Raw genomic sequence first — 21,212 nt, forward strand, 5'->3', positions numbered from 1 at the left:
AACCTCTCACATCTGTGGGGAATCATATTTTGATTTTAAGAGTTTATCTCCAATCCCAGCAGCTACTTATAAGCTAGATGATTTCCCAAATACTTTTTCTGCCAACTCCTACCCTTTTCTCTTTTAAGAGCTGTATAATTTGGAATCAGATAACCCAGGGATGCATTCTGACTCTGCCAGTTTCTAAACTTACAGCTTTAGATAGAGTCATGTAGCTCCTTGAGCCTCCATCTCCTCCTTTTATAACATGGATCTTAAGGTCTTCCTCATATGGGCAGCACAGGATTAAGTGGAGACAGTAACTCAAGCCCTAGTACACAACATAATCACTGATACTGTCGTGGATGTTAGGGTTACAGTCACCAGCCCGGTGCATTCAGTCAAATTACTGTAAAAAACAACCTGCTAGAGAAGACTGAATCCTAAAGGAAAGAGTACCACCACTTCTGTTAGGAGTGAGACAGGTTTCTGCCAGTTCTATATGGGAAAATAAATTGAGACTATTATTAAAATTCTACAATTTAAGTGACAAATAGATTCAAGGGATTAGACCTGATAGACAGAATGCCTGCAAGAACTATGGATGGAGGTTCATAACATTGTACAGGAGGTGGTGATCAAAACGATCCCCAAGGAAAAGAAATGCAAAAAGACAAAATAATTGTCTGAGGAGGCCTTACAAATAACTGAGAAAAGAAGAGGAGTTAAAGGTAAATGAGAAAAGGAAAAATATACCCATCTGAACACAGAGTTCCAAAGAATAACACTGAGAAACTGAGAAATAAGAAAGCCCTCCTCAGTGATCAATGCAAAGAAATAGAGATAAACAATAGAATGGGAAAGGCTAGAGATCACTTCAAGAATACTATAGATACCAAGTGAACATTTCATGCAAAGATGGGCACAATAAAGGACAGAAATGGTATAGACCAAACAGAAGCAGAAGATATTCAGAAGAGGTGGCAAGAATACAGAGAAGAACTATATAAAGAAGATATCTTAATGACCCAGATAACCATGATGGTGTGATCACCATTCTAGAGCCGAACATCCTGGAGTGCAAAGTCAAGTGGGCCTTAGGAAGCATCACTATGAACAAAGCTATTGGAGATGATGGAGTTTCAGCTGAGCTATTTCAAATCCTAAAAGATGATGCTGTTAAGTGTTACACTCAATATGCCAGCAAAAATTGAAAACTCAACAGTGGCCATAGGACTGTTAAAGGTCAAATTTCATTCCAATCCCAAGGAAAGGCAAAGCCAAAGAATGTTCAAACTAGCACACAAAGTCACTTATTTCACAATCTAGTAAAGTAATGCTAAAATTCTCCAAGCTAGGCTTCAACAGTATGTGAACTAAGAAGTTTCAGATGTTCAAGCTGGATTTACAAAAGGCAGAGGAACCAGAGATTAAATTGCCAACTTATGTTGACTCATAGAAATAAAAGAAAATTTCAGGAAAACATCTACATCTGCTTCGTTGACTATGCTAAAGCCTTTGACTGTGTGGATTGCAACAACCTGTGGAAAATTCTGAAAGAGATGGGAATACTAGAACAAGTTACCTACCTCATGAGAAACCTGTATGCAGATCAAGAAACAATAGTTAGAACCATGCATGGAACAAAGGAACAGTTCAAAATTGGGAAAGGATCATGACAAGGCTGTATATGGTCACCTTGCTTATTTAACATATATGCAGAGTACATCATGCAAAATGCTGGGGTGAATAAAGCACAAGCTGTAATCAAAATTTCCAGGAGAAATATTAATAGCTTCAAATATGCAAATGATACCAGCTTCATAGCAGAAAGTGAAGAGGTAGTAAAAAGCCTCTTGATGAAGGTGAAAGAGGAGAGTGAAAAAGCTAGTTTAAAATTCAACATTCAAAAGACGAAGATAATGGCATCCGGTTCCATCACTTCATGGCAAATAGATTGGGAAACAAGGGAAACAGTGAGAGACTTTATTTTGGGGGGCTCCAAAATCACTGCAGATGTTGACTGTAGACATTAAATTAAAAGATGTTTGCTCCTGGGAAGAAAAGCTATGACAAACCTAGACAGTATAGTAAAAATCAGAGACATTACTTTGCCGAAAAATGTTTGTCTAGTCAAAGCTATGTTTTTTCCAGTAGGCATGTGTGGATGTGAGAGTTGGACTGAGGGCTGAGCACCAAAGAATTGATGCTTTTGAACTGTGGTGCTGGAGAAGACTCTTGAGAGTCCCTTGGACTTCAAGGAGATCCAACCAGTCCATCCTAAAGGAAATCATCCCTGAATATTCATTGGAAGGACTGATTCTGAAGCTGAAGGTTTAATATTGACCACCTGATGCAAAGAGCTGACTCAGTAGAAAAGATAAGATACTGGGAAAGATTGAAGGCAGGAGGAGAATGAGACGACAGAGGATGCGATGGTTGGATGGCATCACTGACTCAAAGGACATTAGTTTGAGCAAGCTCTAGGAGATGGTGAAGGACAGGGAAGTCTGAAGTGCTGCAGTCCATGGGGTCGCAGAGTAGGACACAACTGAGCAACTGAAAAACAATAAAATATTTAAATTCTAAAGTTTGCAGGGTCATTGAAAAATGGAATGCAGCATCTCCATGGTAGCTTTAAAGATGTTTAAGACAGTAGGAAGACCATAAGCTTTTGCTCATAAAGTCTTTTGAGTGGTAGCACCCTCTCTTGCTCCTCACATAACCTTGAATAGTCTTTAGCTTTTATTTATACCTAGTTTTATGATCCAAAATGTGACATGGCATGTGACATATAATAACTTCTCAAAATTCTTGTGTGTCTCCTACCCTGACTCTGCCATCCATCTGTGCTAAGAATCAACCTTTGTTCATCAAATGACAGTATTTCCCTTTTACACAGCTGGAAATCTGTTTCCTGTTATATACTCTATTTGTAGTACTGCATTTCCATGAATGCTGTGGGGAATTATTTCTGAGTATTTAGGGAGATTTCAGTCAGACTGCTTTGAGAGAGAATAGAAATAGAATAGAATAAAAATGTCACATAAGTTTTGTAACACATCAAACAAGTAACTATTTATTGAATGTTTTGTAATTTCTGAAAGTGAGATTCGCTCAAGCTTAGCTGTCCACAGTAGACATCAACCATACAAGTGCTATATCCATTAAGCCAAAAGATTGTCGATATATTTATTTTGTGAATTAGGTCTTTTAAAAAAGATGCTCTTCCTCTTTTTTTCCACAATCTGATAAGAAGTTTGATAACCTGAAGAACTTGAACAGAATCATCTCTAATATCCCAGGCAAACTCAAAGATAAAGCTATCTTGTTGTATGTATAACCAATTTATTAAAAGCAATTTATTTTAAAAGTTATTAATAAATTGTTTCTTTTTAATTATTCTATAATTCAAACATACATTATTGCAAACTGGCTATCCTCCAATATGACTGATGTTTGGAGAACAACTTTAGTATAGTTTACTTTTTAAACTATATAATATAGAAATTATGTGTGCATGCATGCTAAATCACTTTAGACTCTTTGTGACCTTGCGGACTGTAGCCCTCCAGGCTCCTCTGCCCATGGGATTCTCCAGGCAAGAATATGGAGTGGGTTGCCATGCCCTCCTTCAGGGGATCTTTCCAATCCAGGGATCAAATCCATATCTCCTGTGGCCCCTGCATTGCAGGCTGATTCTTTACTGCTGAGCCACCAGGGAAGCCAACAGAAAATACATACTATTATATTACATATATCAACCTGTTATGTGTCGTATTAGCATAGCTGCTTAAGAGCTGTTTAAGGAAGATGTAGTAAAGAAAGTAAATGGGATTTGAAGATAATATGATGGTTAATTTTATGTGTTAAGTTGTCTGAGTTATGGTGCCTGGATATTTGGCCAAACACTATTTTGGATGTTTCTGTGAGGGTAGTTTAAGTAAACTCTGGGAGTTGGTGATGGACAGGGAGGCCTGGCGTGCTGCAATTCATGGGGTCACAAAGAGTCGGACAGGAACGAGCGACTGAATTGACTGACTGGCTAAACTGTGAGAGTAGTTTTGTATGATATAAATTTTTAAGTCAGTGGGCTTCAAATAACGCAGACTTCCCCTCATAATTTGTCTGGGTCTCATTGCATCAGTTGAACATCTGAGTAGAACAAAAAGACTGGCCTCCCCAGGCAAGAAGGAATGCTGCAGTAATTGGCCTTAGGACCTGAACTACATCATCAGTTACTTCTGGGATCTCTAGCCTGCTAGGACACCCTTCAGATTTTGGACTCACCAGCCTCCATAGTCACGTGAGCCAATTCTTTAAAATAAATCTCTTTCTACATTGTATTGATTCTGTTTCTCTGAAGAACCTTAATATAATAAATAACCCCAGACCTTATGAATTCTGAACCACTGAGCATTTCCTATTCTATCAATCCATATTTGAAGAATGCATTGGTAGATAGTCAGTGTGTGATCTAATAGTTCCCAGTGGTTAAAAGTATAGGCTTTAGAGCCAGAGACATGTGGAATCAAGCTCTGGCTCCCTTGTTCTCTTTGCCTCAAGATGCGAAGAAGCCACAGAGACCAAGGAGAACAGGTATGCCTGTGGAAGTCCTCCACTCTATGCAGGCTTGGCCCCATAGCTTCCCATCCAAGAGGAAGCAAACAGCACAGATCTAAGTACCACACTGGATTTGATGATGGAGAAATTGTGAAGATTAACTAAATTCAGGTTCAGTACTTAGCACCATGTGTGCATACATGGCTGCTCAGTCATGTCCAACTCTTTACAACCCCACAACCCCATGGACTATAGCTTGCCAGGCTCCTCTGTTCACAGGATTTCCCATGCAAGAGTAGTGTACTGGGGTTCCATTTCCTCTTCCAGGGGATCTTCCTGACCCAGGGATCAAACCCAAGTCTCCTGCATCTCTTGCATTGCAGGTGGATTTGGTACCATTGAGCTATCCAGGAAGCCTGTACTTAGCACCATATCTGACACCAATTAAGGATTCAAACCAAGATGCCAAGTGTTATAAATAGGATTGTTGCTCATTTTCAAAGAATTAAAAATCCCCTTAAAAATATTGGCTGATTTTTTTTTTCCTTCTAATGCTGCAATGCCAGCAGAATGAAAGAGGAAATGAGTCCATTAATAAGAGTCCCTGGCTAATTGTGAGCTGCCACAAAACACTGTATCTGCCATATTAGAACAGCCAACTTTACAATGTGAGCATTTGCTCACATCAAGATCATTAGACTTGGAATCAGGAGACAAGACATTGAGCACTGGCCAACCACAGTTACTTCTCTCACTTACAAAATGGGCATGACATCTCTCATCTCATTTTGTAGTGAATTAAAATAAAACAAAAAGGAGAACTGTGAGGCAGTCAGAAGCAACCTGGATATCTCCTGCAGCTTCAACTTATATCCTGAATGGTCTGAACTCAGTTTCCTGGTCTACATAATACAACTTTTTCCAACATGCTGTGCATCAAAGTAGTTCACTGGGAACACTATAAATTAGCATTACAGGTAAGATGACACTGCTGCAATGTAAATTACTACAGTGCAGATGTACCATTAGATATCATATATAATGTTGTCAAGCCTCTATTTTTAAATTAAAGTGCAACACATCATTACCTTGGATACACAATATTTTTTTTAAATCAGTGTCTGGGGGAAGGGTGGGGGAATAAGGTTGTTGTCTCTAATTGTTAGAATACATAAGCAAATGGTAGAATTTCAGATGGATTGCCCATAACTTCCTTACCTCACTCTGGTCCCTGTAATAATGAAGATTGTGAGCTCCTTGAGGGCAGTGACCATTCCTGGTTTTACTCACCACACTGTCCCCAGATACTAGCACACAGCCAGGGAAATGAATAAAGATAGAGCCTTGGAAGCAGAAGAAGTCTGGAAGTATGGAGTGGAAGAATTAGAAGGCACGCTAGTTTATTCCTGGTTATCCTGGTTTCAAGTTTGCTTCATGGCCTTCAAAATGATCTGGAATATTTCCCATATCCAAGGCTTTAAAATCCAAAATGACAGGCAACTGAATCATCACAATGCAGAAGTCAATAAAAGTTCTTCATTGTGACTTTTAGAAAGTGGCACTATATTCCACTAGGCTATAGTCTCTCGACATCAGGTCCCTTCACATCAGCTAAGCACCCATTGTCAAAAGTAAGGAAGGAAAAGAATTAAAATGTTTGATCATTATATGTATTAAGTCTAACAACAAACTCATGAAGGAATTTTTCCCAATTTTTATACGTCTAAAAATCACATCTTAACACACATCTTAAAACCACATCTTAACCTTAACTTGTACATTCAGCAGTATTAAGTACAACCTCCATCCATATCTAGAACTCTTTTTGTCTTGCCCACTCAATGGGCATAACTCTATGCCCATTAAGCAACAACTTCCATTCTTCTCTGCCCCTCTTCCCCAAACCCTGGTAACCACAATTCTGGTTTCTATTTTTACTATTCTAGGTACCTCATATAAGTGGAATCCACTTACATTTGAAGTAATTACTGAAGAGCTTATTTCTATCATTTTGGTATTCATTCTATATGACTCATACTTTTTTATCCCACACTTTCATAGGAGAAATTATTTTGTCTCTATTTTACTATTAAGGAAACTGAAGCTTCAGGAAATTAACTGAACTACCCAAGTAACCAAGAGGCATATTGGGAATCTTTTGACTCAAGAGTCCTTTATTCTTGTCTCTACTTTGTGTCAGGGTGTTTTCTAAGTACTTGGAAAGTGCAGACAAACATAGGACATGGTCTCTGCTTTGCTCCAGTGGGCAGTAAGTTTATTAGGAAAGTTAGACAAATACACTGAGATGATTTTTAGAAGTGCAGGGAAGTCAAATATACTTGTTTATTTGAATAGAGCACATATCCTATGAGAATTTGATGTAGCTCCTGTATGCAGCTTGCATTCTATAGGTACCTCTTGAATGTTGCTAGTTGAATTAAGGTCATTTGAAGAAATTTGAGATCCAGTTCTGCTTTGTGGGATTGACTCTCAACAACAGATTGATTCAGCAATAGACAATAAGCACTGTAATAATGTGTACACCATTTAACCCAGAGTTTGTGTAATGAAATATCTCTGAACTAGTAAAAATATTTTTTCATCAGGATGCTCATTGCAGTATTTTGTTGTTGTTGAATCAAAGATCCAGTTGTAGTGCTATACAATTTTCACACAAATGATTTCAAATAATCCCATATTAATCTCTTTTCTCTTCTACTCCTATATTGCTTCTCCCTCCTTCCCTCTCCCCACTGGTAACCACACTGAAATATTTTTAGCAATAGTGAAAAGGTAAAGTGTAAAGTTAAAGTGTAAAGATTCAACAGTGAGTTATATATTTTTACAGTGGAATATTATGAAACCATTTCAAAGTGATATTGCAGCAGAATGGCTAATAATCTCAAAATATTCAAGTGACCAAAACTAATATATATTTACTATATATTAGTATAAAATGATATGTAATAGATATATTAAATTATTATACATGATAGTTGTATGTAATATATTAGATATATAAATTTTTATATATTTACATATTTAGACAATCCATGTGAAAATAATTTATTACATGTATAAAATGATCTCATTAAAATATAAGCATAATGGTTATGAGCATGAAGAGGTATACACCAAAATATTAGTGTTAATTATTGGTTAGCTGTGGAATTGTGACTGATTTTTATTTCCTTGTGCTGTTCTGTATCTTCCTACTCATGTATAATGCCTATGTATTATCTTAATAAGTAGAAAAAATAAATTTTGCTAAAAGATGAAAACAGTGTCAAACACAAATCTATCTCTACCACTTCATTGCAAAGAAAGCCTTGAACTGAGACAAGAAAACAAGACAAGCTCTTGTTATGTAACACTGACTAAATATACATTTACTTGAGATTGGAAAAAGAAGTAGAGTCTTTGATATGCATCATTTGGTTCAAGGAATAGATGACTTACAAAAAATAAATCCTTTTGTAAGATACAAAGTATCAGAGGAAGTGCAGCCTGGGCTTCATGAAGGAACTGAAACAAAGATGTGCAAGGGATTTCTGAAGGTAAAGTAGATATTGTCTCCAATTCTCTCTCTTTGCATAGTTTCCTCTGCCACTGTTGGCATATCTAATACCTTCTTCTCTTGCTCTGGTAAGACTTTCTAGCTGATCAGCAGACTGACTATCCGAGCCCCAAGTGACTTTCTAGTTCAGCTACTCTAGACTGTCCAGAGTTTTTGTTGATAGTTTCAGATTCAAGGACAGATAAGATGATTGACTTATTATATGTCAGTTGTATTTTGCTGTATAACAAATCTCAAAGCTTAGGTACTGAGAAGAGTCAATTGTTTTAGCTCCACAGGGTATGGAAAGCTATGGTCTGTGGAAAATTCTTCTGGTTTAAGCCAGACTAAGCCAGGCAATTGGTGGATCAGTCATAGAATGGCCTAGTCTAAAGTGGCTTCTACTGGGATGGTTCTCCTCACTCTGGTGTCATGCTCTAGCAGGCTAGCCCAGGCTTGTTTGCATGTTGGCCTCAAGTTTCTGAAAAGGAGTAAGGACACATGCAAGGTCTCTGAAAGCTTGCTCTTAGAATATTGTATCCAACAAGTGACAAGAACTTTCCAAATTCAAGGGGTGAAAGAGGAAGCTCCTCCTATCTTGATGTGAGTAGCTACAAGATCACATTGTAAGTAGTGTAATTACAGGGAGAGGAAGAATTCTAACCATTTTTGTAATTTGCCAATAATCTGCCAAGGACCCAGGCTGACACAGGTTCCATCTTGTAGTTGTAACACATTTACATATTTCCATATTGCCCCCTTGATTGATGCAGCAGGTGAAGAAAGAAACTGGAGAGTTACACATAAGCTTTTCACTGTTTCACTGGAAATTACACTTGTCATGGCCCCTCAGAGACCATGGCCAAAATCAGCCATGTGAGCTCTACCTTATAGCAAGATAGTGTAATAATAAGTCAGTGAAGTATTTAATGAACACTGCTGTCTCTGCTACAGTGAGAAATAGATAGAACTAAAATAACTAATCATTCACAGGACTTGTGTTAGGAAACTGTAGGGGCAGGTAAGGCTAATGCTATAGAGCAAATATATGAAAAACCTATCTAATGAAGTTATCAGAAGTTATGTGAATCCCTTAAAAAGTCCCTAGGGCTGAACCCAAAAAAGTCAGAGTAAATAGGTAGAAAATCCAAGCAGCTCAGCAACCAGTAGCCCAGAAGCATATCATCCAGACCCATTCAAAGTTTCCTTTAAGCTTTCAATCTGCTCCTAAAGCTAGGTTGACCCAGGAGACAAAGGCAATGCAGTTCCAGGTAGGATTTAGTGTTTTAGAATAAAGTGTTAAGAGGCACTAATGTCATAGTCAAGAAAATGAAAGTGAGCATCAAGTCAAAGAGGAAAGAAGGAAAAAAAAACTTAAGTAGTAAGGCTAGCAGCTTGCACGGGCTGAAGCAAAAGAGAATAAGAATCTGTGAAATTAGAAACTTGTATGAAACTTTTTAGCTCAACATTGAAGCCATGAGTTGCAAGGACAGATCAAAGTTCTGACTCTATACAGGGTAAGAGAAGGACCTAAAGCAAGACACTCCAGACTGGATGCTTGAGTCTTCAGACCTAAGCCTCAGTCTCCCCCTAGAGTTTGTTCCTGTTCACTCATTTTATCTTCCTCGCTTCTCTCTTGGTAACATCTCATCCTTACTAATTGCTTTCTTCAATTTTTCATACCTGAGATTTTAACTTTTGCAGCATCTTTACATTCCAAATATTTATGGTAAGAAGCCAAGTTAATTCTTTATAAGGTGCAGTGCCCAAAATATTAGTCACAATTGATGAAGTCTCCTTTGAATTTCTACCTCAGATTCCTAATTGACAATGTGGCTTGTGCCCCACAGAAAGTACCATAGAGGCCATGTAAGACAGGAATGCCCTCTAGGAAACCTGTCACTTCCTACTCCATATGTGGACTTAGCTTAATGTCTTACTATCAAAAAGAAACAAAAGGGATTGGTCTGATCACCATGCTGGGTTGAGTGAGAAACTGAGAAATGGAAGAAGAGCCTTTTTTGACCTATTGTACATTGTCTTGCAGGTCAGTGGAACCATGTACAACACTGGAAGACATGTGTCCTTGCGTCTGGACAAGGAACACTTGGTCAACATATCAGGAGGGCCAATGACATACAGCCATCGGCTGGAGGAGATCCGGCTACACTTTGGGAGTGAGGATAGCCAAGGGTCAGAGCACCTCCTCAATGGACAAGCCTTCTCTGGGGAGGTATGTGGGGTTATTGAAGTAGTATGAGTAAGTGCCAATTAATAAAATTTGATGCTGATTTATATCCAAGGTGGAATGACAGATTGAAAGACTGCTCTTGAATCTATGAAATAAGAATATCTGTGCCTCCTTTCTCCATCTGTCTTTTGCAAGTTGATACAGATGCTTATAATGAGCTTCCAGTGTTCTCCAGGGAAGACCACAGTGATACTTGAAAGTTCCTCCCGAGACACGGGTAAAGCTCCTTTGTGACTAATGCCCTAAGATATTACCAGAACATTATTTCAATCCTAAACCCTCACCTTCTATGTATGTCTTCATTAACGTTCACCCTATCTGGGCAATCAGTCTTCTATATGTCACATATGTTCACATAAATTCCATAATTCTCCCTTCTGGTAGAATGGGTCTTCTTTGCACAAAACTATAACTTATAGCAAAGTAAGTGTCAGGGAGCTAAATAGTCTGAGATTCCATAGAATGGAAAAAGTCACTGTGTGCCACCATTAATGGTGAGTATCATCATGTTCATTAACCCAGAAAGAATTCACATCACATCAGTGAGCCAATTACTCCTTCAGGTATAGACAAGAGCTACAATTTAAATGAATATCATATGTGTTATGACACTTGACAAGCAGGATGTAGTTAACTTGACCTGTTTTGCCCCCCCTTACACTTGAGGGTGGTTATCATTAGAGGTCAGGCATCCTTATATGCTAAGTACCCTGTAACTAGGTTTCTGTTTAAGAGTTCTCAATAACTGATGTCAAGAGGGTATTGAAATAACAAAACTGTGTATCTCACTATTGATTTGGTCTTGACTAACATTGATTAATATTTTTAATCAAGATCATGTTTAAACTTAGCATTATTTTTAGTATAGTAAGTTCATATACTGAGAAAGAGATCCACAAGCTTAATAAGGACAGTGGCCAGATTTTCATGATTATTCAAAATATATCAACTGAGGACCTAACTAGGTACTGTGCTAGTTACTAGGGACATTGACATTAAAAATAAATTAAAATAAAGACAGAGCTCCTACCACAGAGGAGCTCAAAGAAATACTATCTTCAAATTAGTAAAGTGTAATGCCATGCTGTAGGATTTTCCAGATGGTGCAGTGGTAAAGAATTTGTTTGCTAGTGCAGGAGACATGGGTTCAATCCCTAGATTGGGAAGATCCCTTGGAGTAGGAAGCAGCAGCCCACTTCAGTATTCTTGCCTGGAAAATTACATGAACAGAGGAACCTGGTGGGCTATATAGCCCATAAGGTCACAGGAGTTGGACACAACTGCATGATTGAGCATGCCTACACTGTCTGCTGTAATGGAGATGTAACAAGGCCCTGCCTAACTTTAAGGAAGAAATGACAAATTTTTATTGAAGGATTCAGAGTAAGCTTCATTGTGGAGGTGCCCTTTGAACTGGGCTGAGAATAGAAGCAATATAAAACAATTTTAAGTTTGGGAGTGAAAAGGTACACACTAATTGTGTGACCTTTATGTGGTTACTTGATCCTTCTAAAGCTGAGTTTAGACATCTCTCTAAGATGTTTTGAAAATTAAGTGGGATTAAAGATGTAAGGAGCACCAAAAGTACTCAATAGTTGATAGACAGTAAAGATAAAGCAGGAAATGAGGGACAGCAAAGACCTTATGTTGTGTCAAGGCACTGTGCATGGGGGAAGCTACACATGGATTTCATCTGTGATCTATTACTAAGGGCTGCCTAGAGGACCAGGCTGAGCAGAACTATGACTCTCCTTCCTATATCTGTAGGAAACAATTCTAGGAGTGATTTGGGTTGTCTTCCAAAGGGACATGGGCTTTACTGCACCTTCTAATGCCAAAATCCTACCTAACCTATGATTTCCTTAGAGGAATTGTTTTTCAATTGGATTCTGCTGAGGGTTAGCCTCAGTGAAGTAACTATATTCCATCCTGTATGTTAACATTTTATTTTTATTTTGAGCTATTTTCAGAGCCTCCTTTGGTTTCTATTTGGGGCTATCCTCTGAGAGGGCCCAAGTAGACACCTCAGCAACAAAGCATGTGTTTATTTTGTTGATGGTGAATTAGCACATTGCCATCTGCACCATTTACCATTACAGATCATGTTAAGTCAATTAATGTCAGGCATTTTCCCTGTCACATTGGAACAGTCATTTATCTGAAGAGCTGTTGACTAATTGCAGTCTTGTCTAGAGAGGTTATTGTAATTGATGGCAATCATTTGCTTTGTTTTATAAAACTGCATCGATGTATGACACACTCAGCAACTGTGTTTTTATAAAAATTATTCATGTCCTACACAATAAGTCCTGGATGCTTTGTTGGGGGTTGGTGATAAATGAGCATATTCAGATATTCAAATATCTAGATTTTTTAAGATAGGAAACTTAACCATTTTTAATAAGTAAGAACTTTAGCTTGCTAATCAATTCTTAGTGGTTAAATTAATGTCCAGTATATAGTAAGGTATTAATGAAAGGTAAAAATACATTAACCAGAAAAAAGATAATATTTGAAAATAATCATTCCTATGGATTAAGTTGCAGTAGTGAGGCTAAATAAGAAGAATCATTATATTTTTGGGGAACTAGAAGTAATCATTTTGAAAACCTTCCATAAGTTCTTCATTTCAAAGGGTTAAGGGGGTACACTGAGAATTGCACCAGCCACTTCATGGGATTCCTGTGGCCAGTTCCTGGCCAGATCCAGTTTCTTGAATCTTGATTCTGTTCAAACATATTTGAAGATGGAAAAAGTCTGTAACTGTTGCTATGTAGATAAGATCTGTTTAATTAAAAAGAGAAATAAAAGTCCCATGTAAAATATGTATTTTTGTTATTTTGAATCAGAGAAACAAGTATCTCAGAACAAACAAGTGAGACTAAACAACAGATAATGCAGGCCTTGTCCTTTTAAAATCAGTTATTCGCATCTTTGAGAGATTCATTTCATTAAAGTAACACAAATTTGTAAGAATAAGCAACTAAAACCAAATTTTCCTGAAGTGTGCAAGGGTATGAAAGTGCTGAAGTGCACATGCCTGAGCACCAGAGCCTGGTGAGGTACTGAATATTTTTTGGTGGAGGTACTAGAGAAATCTAACTAGCACTCTAGGGAGCCTGGGACTTCCTGATTGGGGTGATCCATTAGCACGATTGAAGATTTGAGGGGGAATGAAAATTGGAATATTTAAAAATAACAGATATGCAAGTAATAAACATGAAAGAGCTACTTGAGTGCCATGGTAAAGCTCTTCCCTCTACTCTGATTACTAGCTGTCTCCCTCCCCCTATATCCAGCACAGCCCATCTGTTTGTTTTCCAAGCCCTCTTCCCTCCTCCCAGCCTATACAGTGTTGTCTCCTTTTGACTTCTAAAAAATCCTGTATTCATCTATATTATAAAAGTCCACAAACTGTAGACCATGGGACAAGTATAGCCGAGGAGCTAAGGATGGTTTACACTTTTAAAGGATGGCTTTTTTGAAAAAGAATAATATGCAACAGAGATCATGTGTGGCTTCCAAAGCCAAAATATTTACTACCTGACCATTTAGAGAAAAAATTTGTTGATTCTAATTTTATTAAACTACCCATCACTATACATTTTATAGCTGTTTATTCTCATTTCTGGAAACATAGTTCTTTGTTAATAGTAATTTAATCTTAATCATCACTGTATTCCCAGAACCTTAAACTCTCACATGACAGCAGAGTCAATAAATGTTTGCTGAATTAAGGAATAAATAATTTTGGTAATTCCCTCAAGGACAGATTTTTTTGTTGTTGTTGCTATTCATCTTTGTATGACATGCACCTAGCACAGTTCCTAAAATAATTGCTGTTTGTGAAATGAATCGTTCAGTCACTGAATCAGTAACTCCCAGGTTGCGCTAGTGGTAAATAACCTGCCTGCCAATGCAGGTAGACCTTAAGAGATGCAGGTTTGATCCCTGAGAAGGGAAGATCCCTGGAGGAGGACATTGCAACCCATTCCAGTATTCTTGCCTGGAGAATCGCATGGACAGAGGAGCCTGTCAGGCTGTAGACTATAAGGTTGCACAGAATTGGACATGACTGAAGCTACTGAACTTGCATTTTAGGATTTGAAACATTTTTCTATTTTTTTTAAATTTTTAATTGGAGGACAATTATTTGCAATGTTGTATTGGCTTCTGCCAAACAACAGTGTGAATCAGCCACAAGTATACATATGGCCCCACCCTCTTGAACCTTCCACCCACCTTCTCACTCCATCCCACCCCTCTAAGTGTTAGAGAATGCTGGGTGGAGCTCCTTGTGTTATGAGGCACTACCTCTATTTTACACATGGTAATATATATGTGTCAATGCTGATCTCTCAATCCATCCAATCCGAGTCTCCCCTGGCTCAGTCCACAAGTCTGTTCTCTTTGCCTGCATCTCTATTCCTGCACTGTGACTAGGTTAATCAGTACCATTTTTCAAAATTCCATATACATGCATTAATATATGATATTTATTTTTCTCTTTCTGACATACTTCATTCACATACTTCATTTACTTCATATAACAGCCTCTAGGTTCATCCACCTCAGTTCAACTGACTCAAATCCATTATTTTTATGGCTAAGTAACATTCTATTATATATATGTAACATAACTTCTTTATCCATTTATCTGTCGATGGATGTCTACATTGCTTCCATGTCCTGGCTATTGTCAATAGTTCTGCGATGAACATTGGAGTACATGTATCTTTTTCAATTATGGTTTTCTTGGAGTATATGCCTAATGTGGTGCAGGGTCATATGGTAGTTTTATTCTTAGCTTTTTGAGAAATCTCCTTACTGTTAGCCATAGTGCCTCTATCAATTTACATTCTCAACAATAGTGCAAAGGGATTTCTTTTCTTCTATTTTGTAGATTTTTTGATGATGGACATTCTGACAAGTGGGAGGTAATACCTCATTGTAGTTTTGGTTTGCATTTCTCTAATAATGAGAAATGTTGGAATCTTTTGATCTATTTGTTGGCCATTACAGATACCTTCTTTGGAGAAATGTCTGTTTAGGTCTTCTGCCCATTATTTATTTATTTATCTATTTATGAGAAGCATGAGCTGCTTCTATATTTTGGAGATTAATCCCGTTTCAATTACTTTGTTATTCTCTCTCAGTTTTCAGGTTGTCTTTTCACCTTGATTATAGTTTTCTTTGCTGTGCAAAAGTTTTTAAGTTTAATTAGGTCTCATTTGTTTATTTTCATTTTTATTTCCATTACTCTAGGAGGTGGGTCACAGAGGATCTTGCTGCAATTTATGTCAAAGCCTATGTTTTCCTCTAAGAGTTTTATAGTTTCTGTTCTTACATCTAGGTCTTTAATCCACTTTAAGTTTACTTTTGTGTATGATGTTAAGAAGTTTACTCATTTCATTTTTTTACATGTAACTGTCCAGTTTTCCTACCACCACTTATTGAAGAGACTGTCTTCTCCATTGTATATTTTGCATCTTTTGTCAAAGTTGCCCATGGGTGCTTGGGTTTATCTCAGGGCTTTCTGTCTTGCTCCATTGGTCTATATTTCTGTATTTGTGCCAGTACCATACTGTCTTGATGCCTGTAGCTTTTTACTATAATCTGAAGTCAGGAGAGTTGGCTCCTCCAGCACCATTTTTCTTTCTCAAGATTGCTTTGGGTATTCGGGGTCTTTTATGTTTCCATCTAAATTGTAAAAAAAAAAAAAAAAAAAAAAAAAAATTGTTCTAGTTCTGTGAAAAATGTTATTTGTGATTTGATGGGGGTTGCATCAAGTCTATAGATTACTTTGGGTGGTATAGTCATTTTCACAATATTTATACTTCCAATCAAAGAACAGGATACATCTCTCCATTTGTTTGTATTTTCTTTGATTTCTTTTATGAGTGTCTTGTAGTTTTCTGTATACAGGTCTTTTGTCTCCTTAGGTAGGCTTATTCCTAGGTATTTTATTATTTTTGTTGCAATGGTGTGGTTGGGATAGATTCCTTAACTTATCTTTCTGATTTTTCATTGTTAATCATATAGAAATTAAGGGATTTCTGTGTATGGATTTTGACTCTTGAAATTGAACTAAATTCATTGATTATTTGTAGTAATTTTCTTAAAATACCTTCAGAGGTTTTTATGTATAGTATCATGTCATCTGGAAACAGTGAAAGTTTTGCTTCTTCTTTCCCAATCTGGATTATTTTTATTTCTTTTTCTTCTCTGATTGCCATAGCTAAGACTTCTTACACTACGTTCAATAATAGTAGTGAGAATGGGCACCTTTGTCTTGTTCCTGAAATTACATGAAATACTTTTGGTTTTTCATCATTGACAATAATGTTTAATGTGGGCTTATCATATATAGCCTTTATTATGTTGAGGTAGGTTCCTTCTATACCAATTTTCTGAAGAATTTTTATCATAAATTGGTGCTGAATTTTTTCGAAAGCTTTTCCGGTATCTATTGAGATTATCATGTGAATATTTTATCTTTCAATTTGTTAATACAGTGTATCAAATTGATTTATTTGCATGTATTAAAGAATATTTGTACCTCTGGGATAAACCCCACTTAATCATGGTGTTTGATCCTTATAATATGTCATTGTATTCTGTTTGCTAGAATTTTGCATCTAAATTCATCATTTTGGGCTGTAATTATTTTGTGTGTGCGTGTATGTGATGTCTTTGTCTGGTTTTGGTATCAGGGTGGTGGTGAACTCATAGAATGTGTTTGAAAGTATTCTTCCCTCTGCAGTTTTTTGGATGAGTTTGATAAAAATAAGCATTATCTCTTCTCTAAATGTTTAATAGAATTCACCTGTGAAATCATCTGTCCCTAGGCTTTTGTTTTGGGGGAGATTTTTTATCATTATTTCAATTTCAGTGCTTGTGATTTGTCTGTTCTTAATTTCTATTTCTTTCTGGTTCAGGCTTGGAAGATTGAAATTTTCTAAGAATGTGTCCATTCTTTCTAGGTTATCCATCTTATTGGCATTTAGTTGCTCATACTAGTCACACTTATGATCCTTTTTTTCTGTGTTGTCTTTTATAACTTCTCCTTTTTCATTTCTAATTATGTTGATTTTAACCTTCTCCTTTTTTATTCCTTGATGAGTCTGGCTAATATTTTGTTAAGCGTCTCAAGAAACCAACTTTTAATTTTATTAATCTTGTTGTTGTATCCATTTCTTTTTTCATTTATTTCTGTTGTGATCTTTATGATTTCTTTTCTTCGATTAACTTGGGGATTTTGTGTTCTCCTTTTTCCAGTTGATTTATGTATAAGGTAAAGTTGTCTCTTTGATGTTTTTCTTATTTCTTGAGGTAAGACTGTATTGCTATAAACTTCCCTCTTAGAACTGTTTTGGCTTCATCCCATAGGTTTTGAGTCATAGTGTTTTTGTGGTCATTTATTTCCAAATAGTTTTTCTATTTTTTGGTTATTCAGAAGTGTATTATTTAGCATCCATGCATTTGTATATGTGTGTGTGTGTTTTTTTTCCTCCTCTAGTTGATAACGAATCTTACAGTGTTTTGGTCAGAAAAGGTGCTTGATATATTTTCATTTTTAAAAAACTTACCAAGGCTTGATTTGTGCCCCCAGATATGATCTATCTGGGAGACTGCTTCATGTGTACTTGAGAAGAAAGTATATTCCACAATTGGATGGACTGTCCCAAATAAATCAATTAGGTGCATTTAGTCTAGTGTCATTTAAGGTTTCTTTTTCCTTATTATTTTCTGTCTGGATGATCTGTCCATTGGTGTAAATGGGATGTTTAATCCCCTACTATTACTGTGTTACTGTTGATTTCCCATTTTATGGCTGTTAGTTTTTGCCTTATGTATTGAGGTGTTTCTTTGTTATGTGCATAAATATTTACAATTGTTATGTCTTCTTCTGGGATCGATCCCTTGGTCATTGTGTAGTGTCCTTCCTTATCTCATATAATACTCTTAATTTTAAGGTCAGTTTTGTCTAATATGAGAATTGCTACTCCAGCTTTCTATTGATTTCCATTTGCATGAAATATCTTTTTCATTCTTTCACTTTCAGTCTGCATATGTCTCTAGGTCTGAAGTGGATCTCTTGTACACAGCATATAAAGGGTCTTGTTTTTTTTTATCCATGCAGTCATCTGTATCTTTTAGGTGGAGCATTTAATCCATTTATGTTTAAAGTAAGTATTGAATATATGTTCCCAATGCCATTTTCTTAATTGTTTTGGATTTTTTTTTTTTTGTAGATCTTTTCTTTCTCTTGTGCTTTCTCCCTATATGTCATTTTAGCATTTGTTGTAAAGCTGAATTGGTGGTGCTGAATTCTCTTAACTTTTGCTTGTCTGTAAAGTTTCTGATTTCTTCATCAATTTAAATGAGATCCTTGATGGGTACAGTAACCTTGTTTGCAAATTTCCCCCTTTCATTATTTTAAATATATATTGCCATTTCCTTTTGATCTGCAGAGTTCCTGGTGAAAGCCAGCTGTTAACCTTGTGAGGTGTCCCTTGTATATTACTTGTTGGTTTTCTCTTGCTGTTTTTAATATTTTTTCTTCATGTTTAATTTTTATTAGTTTGATTAATATGTGTCTTGGTGTGTTTCTCCTTGAGTTATCCAGTTTATCTTGCATTGGACTTTCTGTGCTTCTTGCACTTGATTATTTTATTTTCCCATGTTATGGAAGTTTTCAACTATAATCTTTTCAAACATTTTCTCAGACTCTTTCTTTTCCTCTACTTATTCTGGGAACCTCTGTAATTTGAACGTTGATATGTTTATTATTGTCCCAGAGATTTCTGAGACTGTCTTCATTTCTTTTCATTCTTTTTTTTTTAATCCTGTTCCTCAGCAGTTATTTCTACCTTTCTATCTTCTTTGTCATGTATCCATTTTTCTGCCTCAGTTATTCTGCTATGGATTCATTCTAGTATGTTTTTAATATCAGTTATCATGCTATTAATCACTGTTTGATTATTCTTTATTTCTTCTAGATCCTTTTAAAATAGATTCTTGCATTTTCCAGATTCTATTATTGAGATTTTTGGATCTTTTCTTTCATTACTCTAAATTCTTTTTCATGTAATTTGCCTATTTCCTCTTAATTTATTTTGTATTATTGGTTTTTACCTTGTTCCTTTATCTGCACAATATTTCTTTGCCTTTTTATTTTGTGTAATTTACTGTGTTTGATGTGTCCTTTCCCCAAGCTATAGGTATGTATTTCCTCTTGCTTTTGGTCTCTGCCTCCAGAAGGTGAAATTGGTCTGGTGGCTTTTGTAGGCTTCATGTTGGGAGGAACTCATGCCTGTATTCTGGTGGAGGAAGTGAGTTTTTCTCAGCTGATGAGCAGAGCCATATGATGTGGCTTGTTTTGGGGCATCTCTGTGAGGCATGTCTATTGATGATTTGGTTTATATTCTTATCTTCTTGTTGTTTGGGTAAAATTTTCTGCACTTTTTGCCACAGGCAGTTGGATGGTGCTGGGTCTTGGATATAAGTGTAGGCCTTCATTGGAGTTCTCACTGATTAATATTCTCTGGGGTCAAGAGATCTCTGGTAGTCTATTGCCCTGCACTCACTGTTCCTACCCCAGAGGCTCAGGCCCTACTTCTGGATGGAGAACCAAGACCATGCAAGCTGTTTGTTATGACAATAAAGGGGATTAAAACACAAACAAAAAGCAAACAAGCAACCAAAAAAGAAACAAAAAGTGGACCCCAGACAAATGGTAAAAGTAAAATCAGACAAATTAAAACAAAAACAAAGGAACAAATACACACACGTACATACACATGAACCAAAACAGACCAAAGGAAAGTACAAGAGAGTTACCCAGCAAGCAAAGGAAACCAGAAATGATATCAGCCAATTAAAAACAAAACTAATTAAAGCACAAAACTGAAAACAAGACCAAAATAAAGTGCCATATGAAGAATAAAGTAAAGCAAACAAAACAAACATGTTAAAAAGAAAAAGAATAACAAGAGAGAAAGCAGTATTAAATAGAAGTACATAAAAAAATCTACCTATATATTAAAGAAAAACCATAAGAAAATAGCAACAACAAGACAAAACATGGAACCATAGAAAGCCAAAGGAGAAACACTGCTGAAAGAAACCAAAGAGGACACTAATAAATGGAAAAATATACCATGTTCATGGATTGGAAGAATTAATATAGTGAAAATGAGTATACTAAACAAAGCAATCTAAAGATTCAGTGCAATCCTTATCAAGCTACCACCAGTATTTTTCACAGAGCTAGAACAAATAATGTCACAATTTGTATGGAAAAAAAAAAATCTCAAATAGCCAAACCAATCTTGAGAAAGGAGAATGGAACTGGAGAAATCAACCTGCCTGACTTCAGGCTCCATTACAAAGCCACAGTCATCAAGACAGTATGGTACTGGCGCAAAGACAGAAATATAGATCAATGGAATAAAATAGAAAGCCCAGAGATAAATCCACACACCTATGGACACCTTATCTTCAACAAAGGAGGCAAGAATATACAGTGGATTAAAGACAATCTCTTTAACAAGTGATGCTGGGAAAACTGGTCAACCACTTGTAAAAGAATGAAACTAGAACACTTTCTAACACCATACACAAAAATAAACTCAAAATGGATTAAAGATCTAAACATAAGACCAGAAACTATAAAACTCCTAGAGGAGAACATAGGCAAAACATTCTCCGACATACATCACAGCAGGATCCTCTATGACCCAACTCCCAGAATACTGGAAATAAAAGCAAAAATAAACAAAAGGGATCAAATTAAAATTAAAAGCTTCTTCACAACAAAGAAAACTATAAGCAAGGTAAAAAGACAGCCTTCAGACTGGG

The 21,212-nt window shown here is 36.5% G+C and overlaps 1 protein-coding gene across 3 annotated transcripts in view; it reads left to right on the forward strand.

The window, feature by feature from the left end:
- The window catches only part of CA10 (carbonic anhydrase 10), an 850,317-nt gene that overhangs the window by 640,718 nt on the left and 188,387 nt on the right, over positions 1-21,212 (forward strand). For all 3 annotated transcript variants that reach the window (XM_040244303.1, XM_040244304.1, XM_040244305.1), the window contains one exon: positions 10,146-10,331. In XM_040244303.1, coding sequence (XP_040100237.1) covers positions 10,146-10,331 — 186 coding nt within the window. The remainder of the gene's footprint in view (positions 1-10,145; positions 10,332-21,212) is intronic.

This window comes from Oryx dammah, unplaced genomic scaffold (assembly GCF_014754425.2).
Source record: "Oryx dammah isolate SB20612 unplaced genomic scaffold, SCBI_Odam_1.1 HiC_scaffold_8, whole genome shotgun sequence".
Taxonomy (NCBI): Eukaryota; Metazoa; Chordata; class Mammalia; order Artiodactyla; family Bovidae; genus Oryx; species Oryx dammah.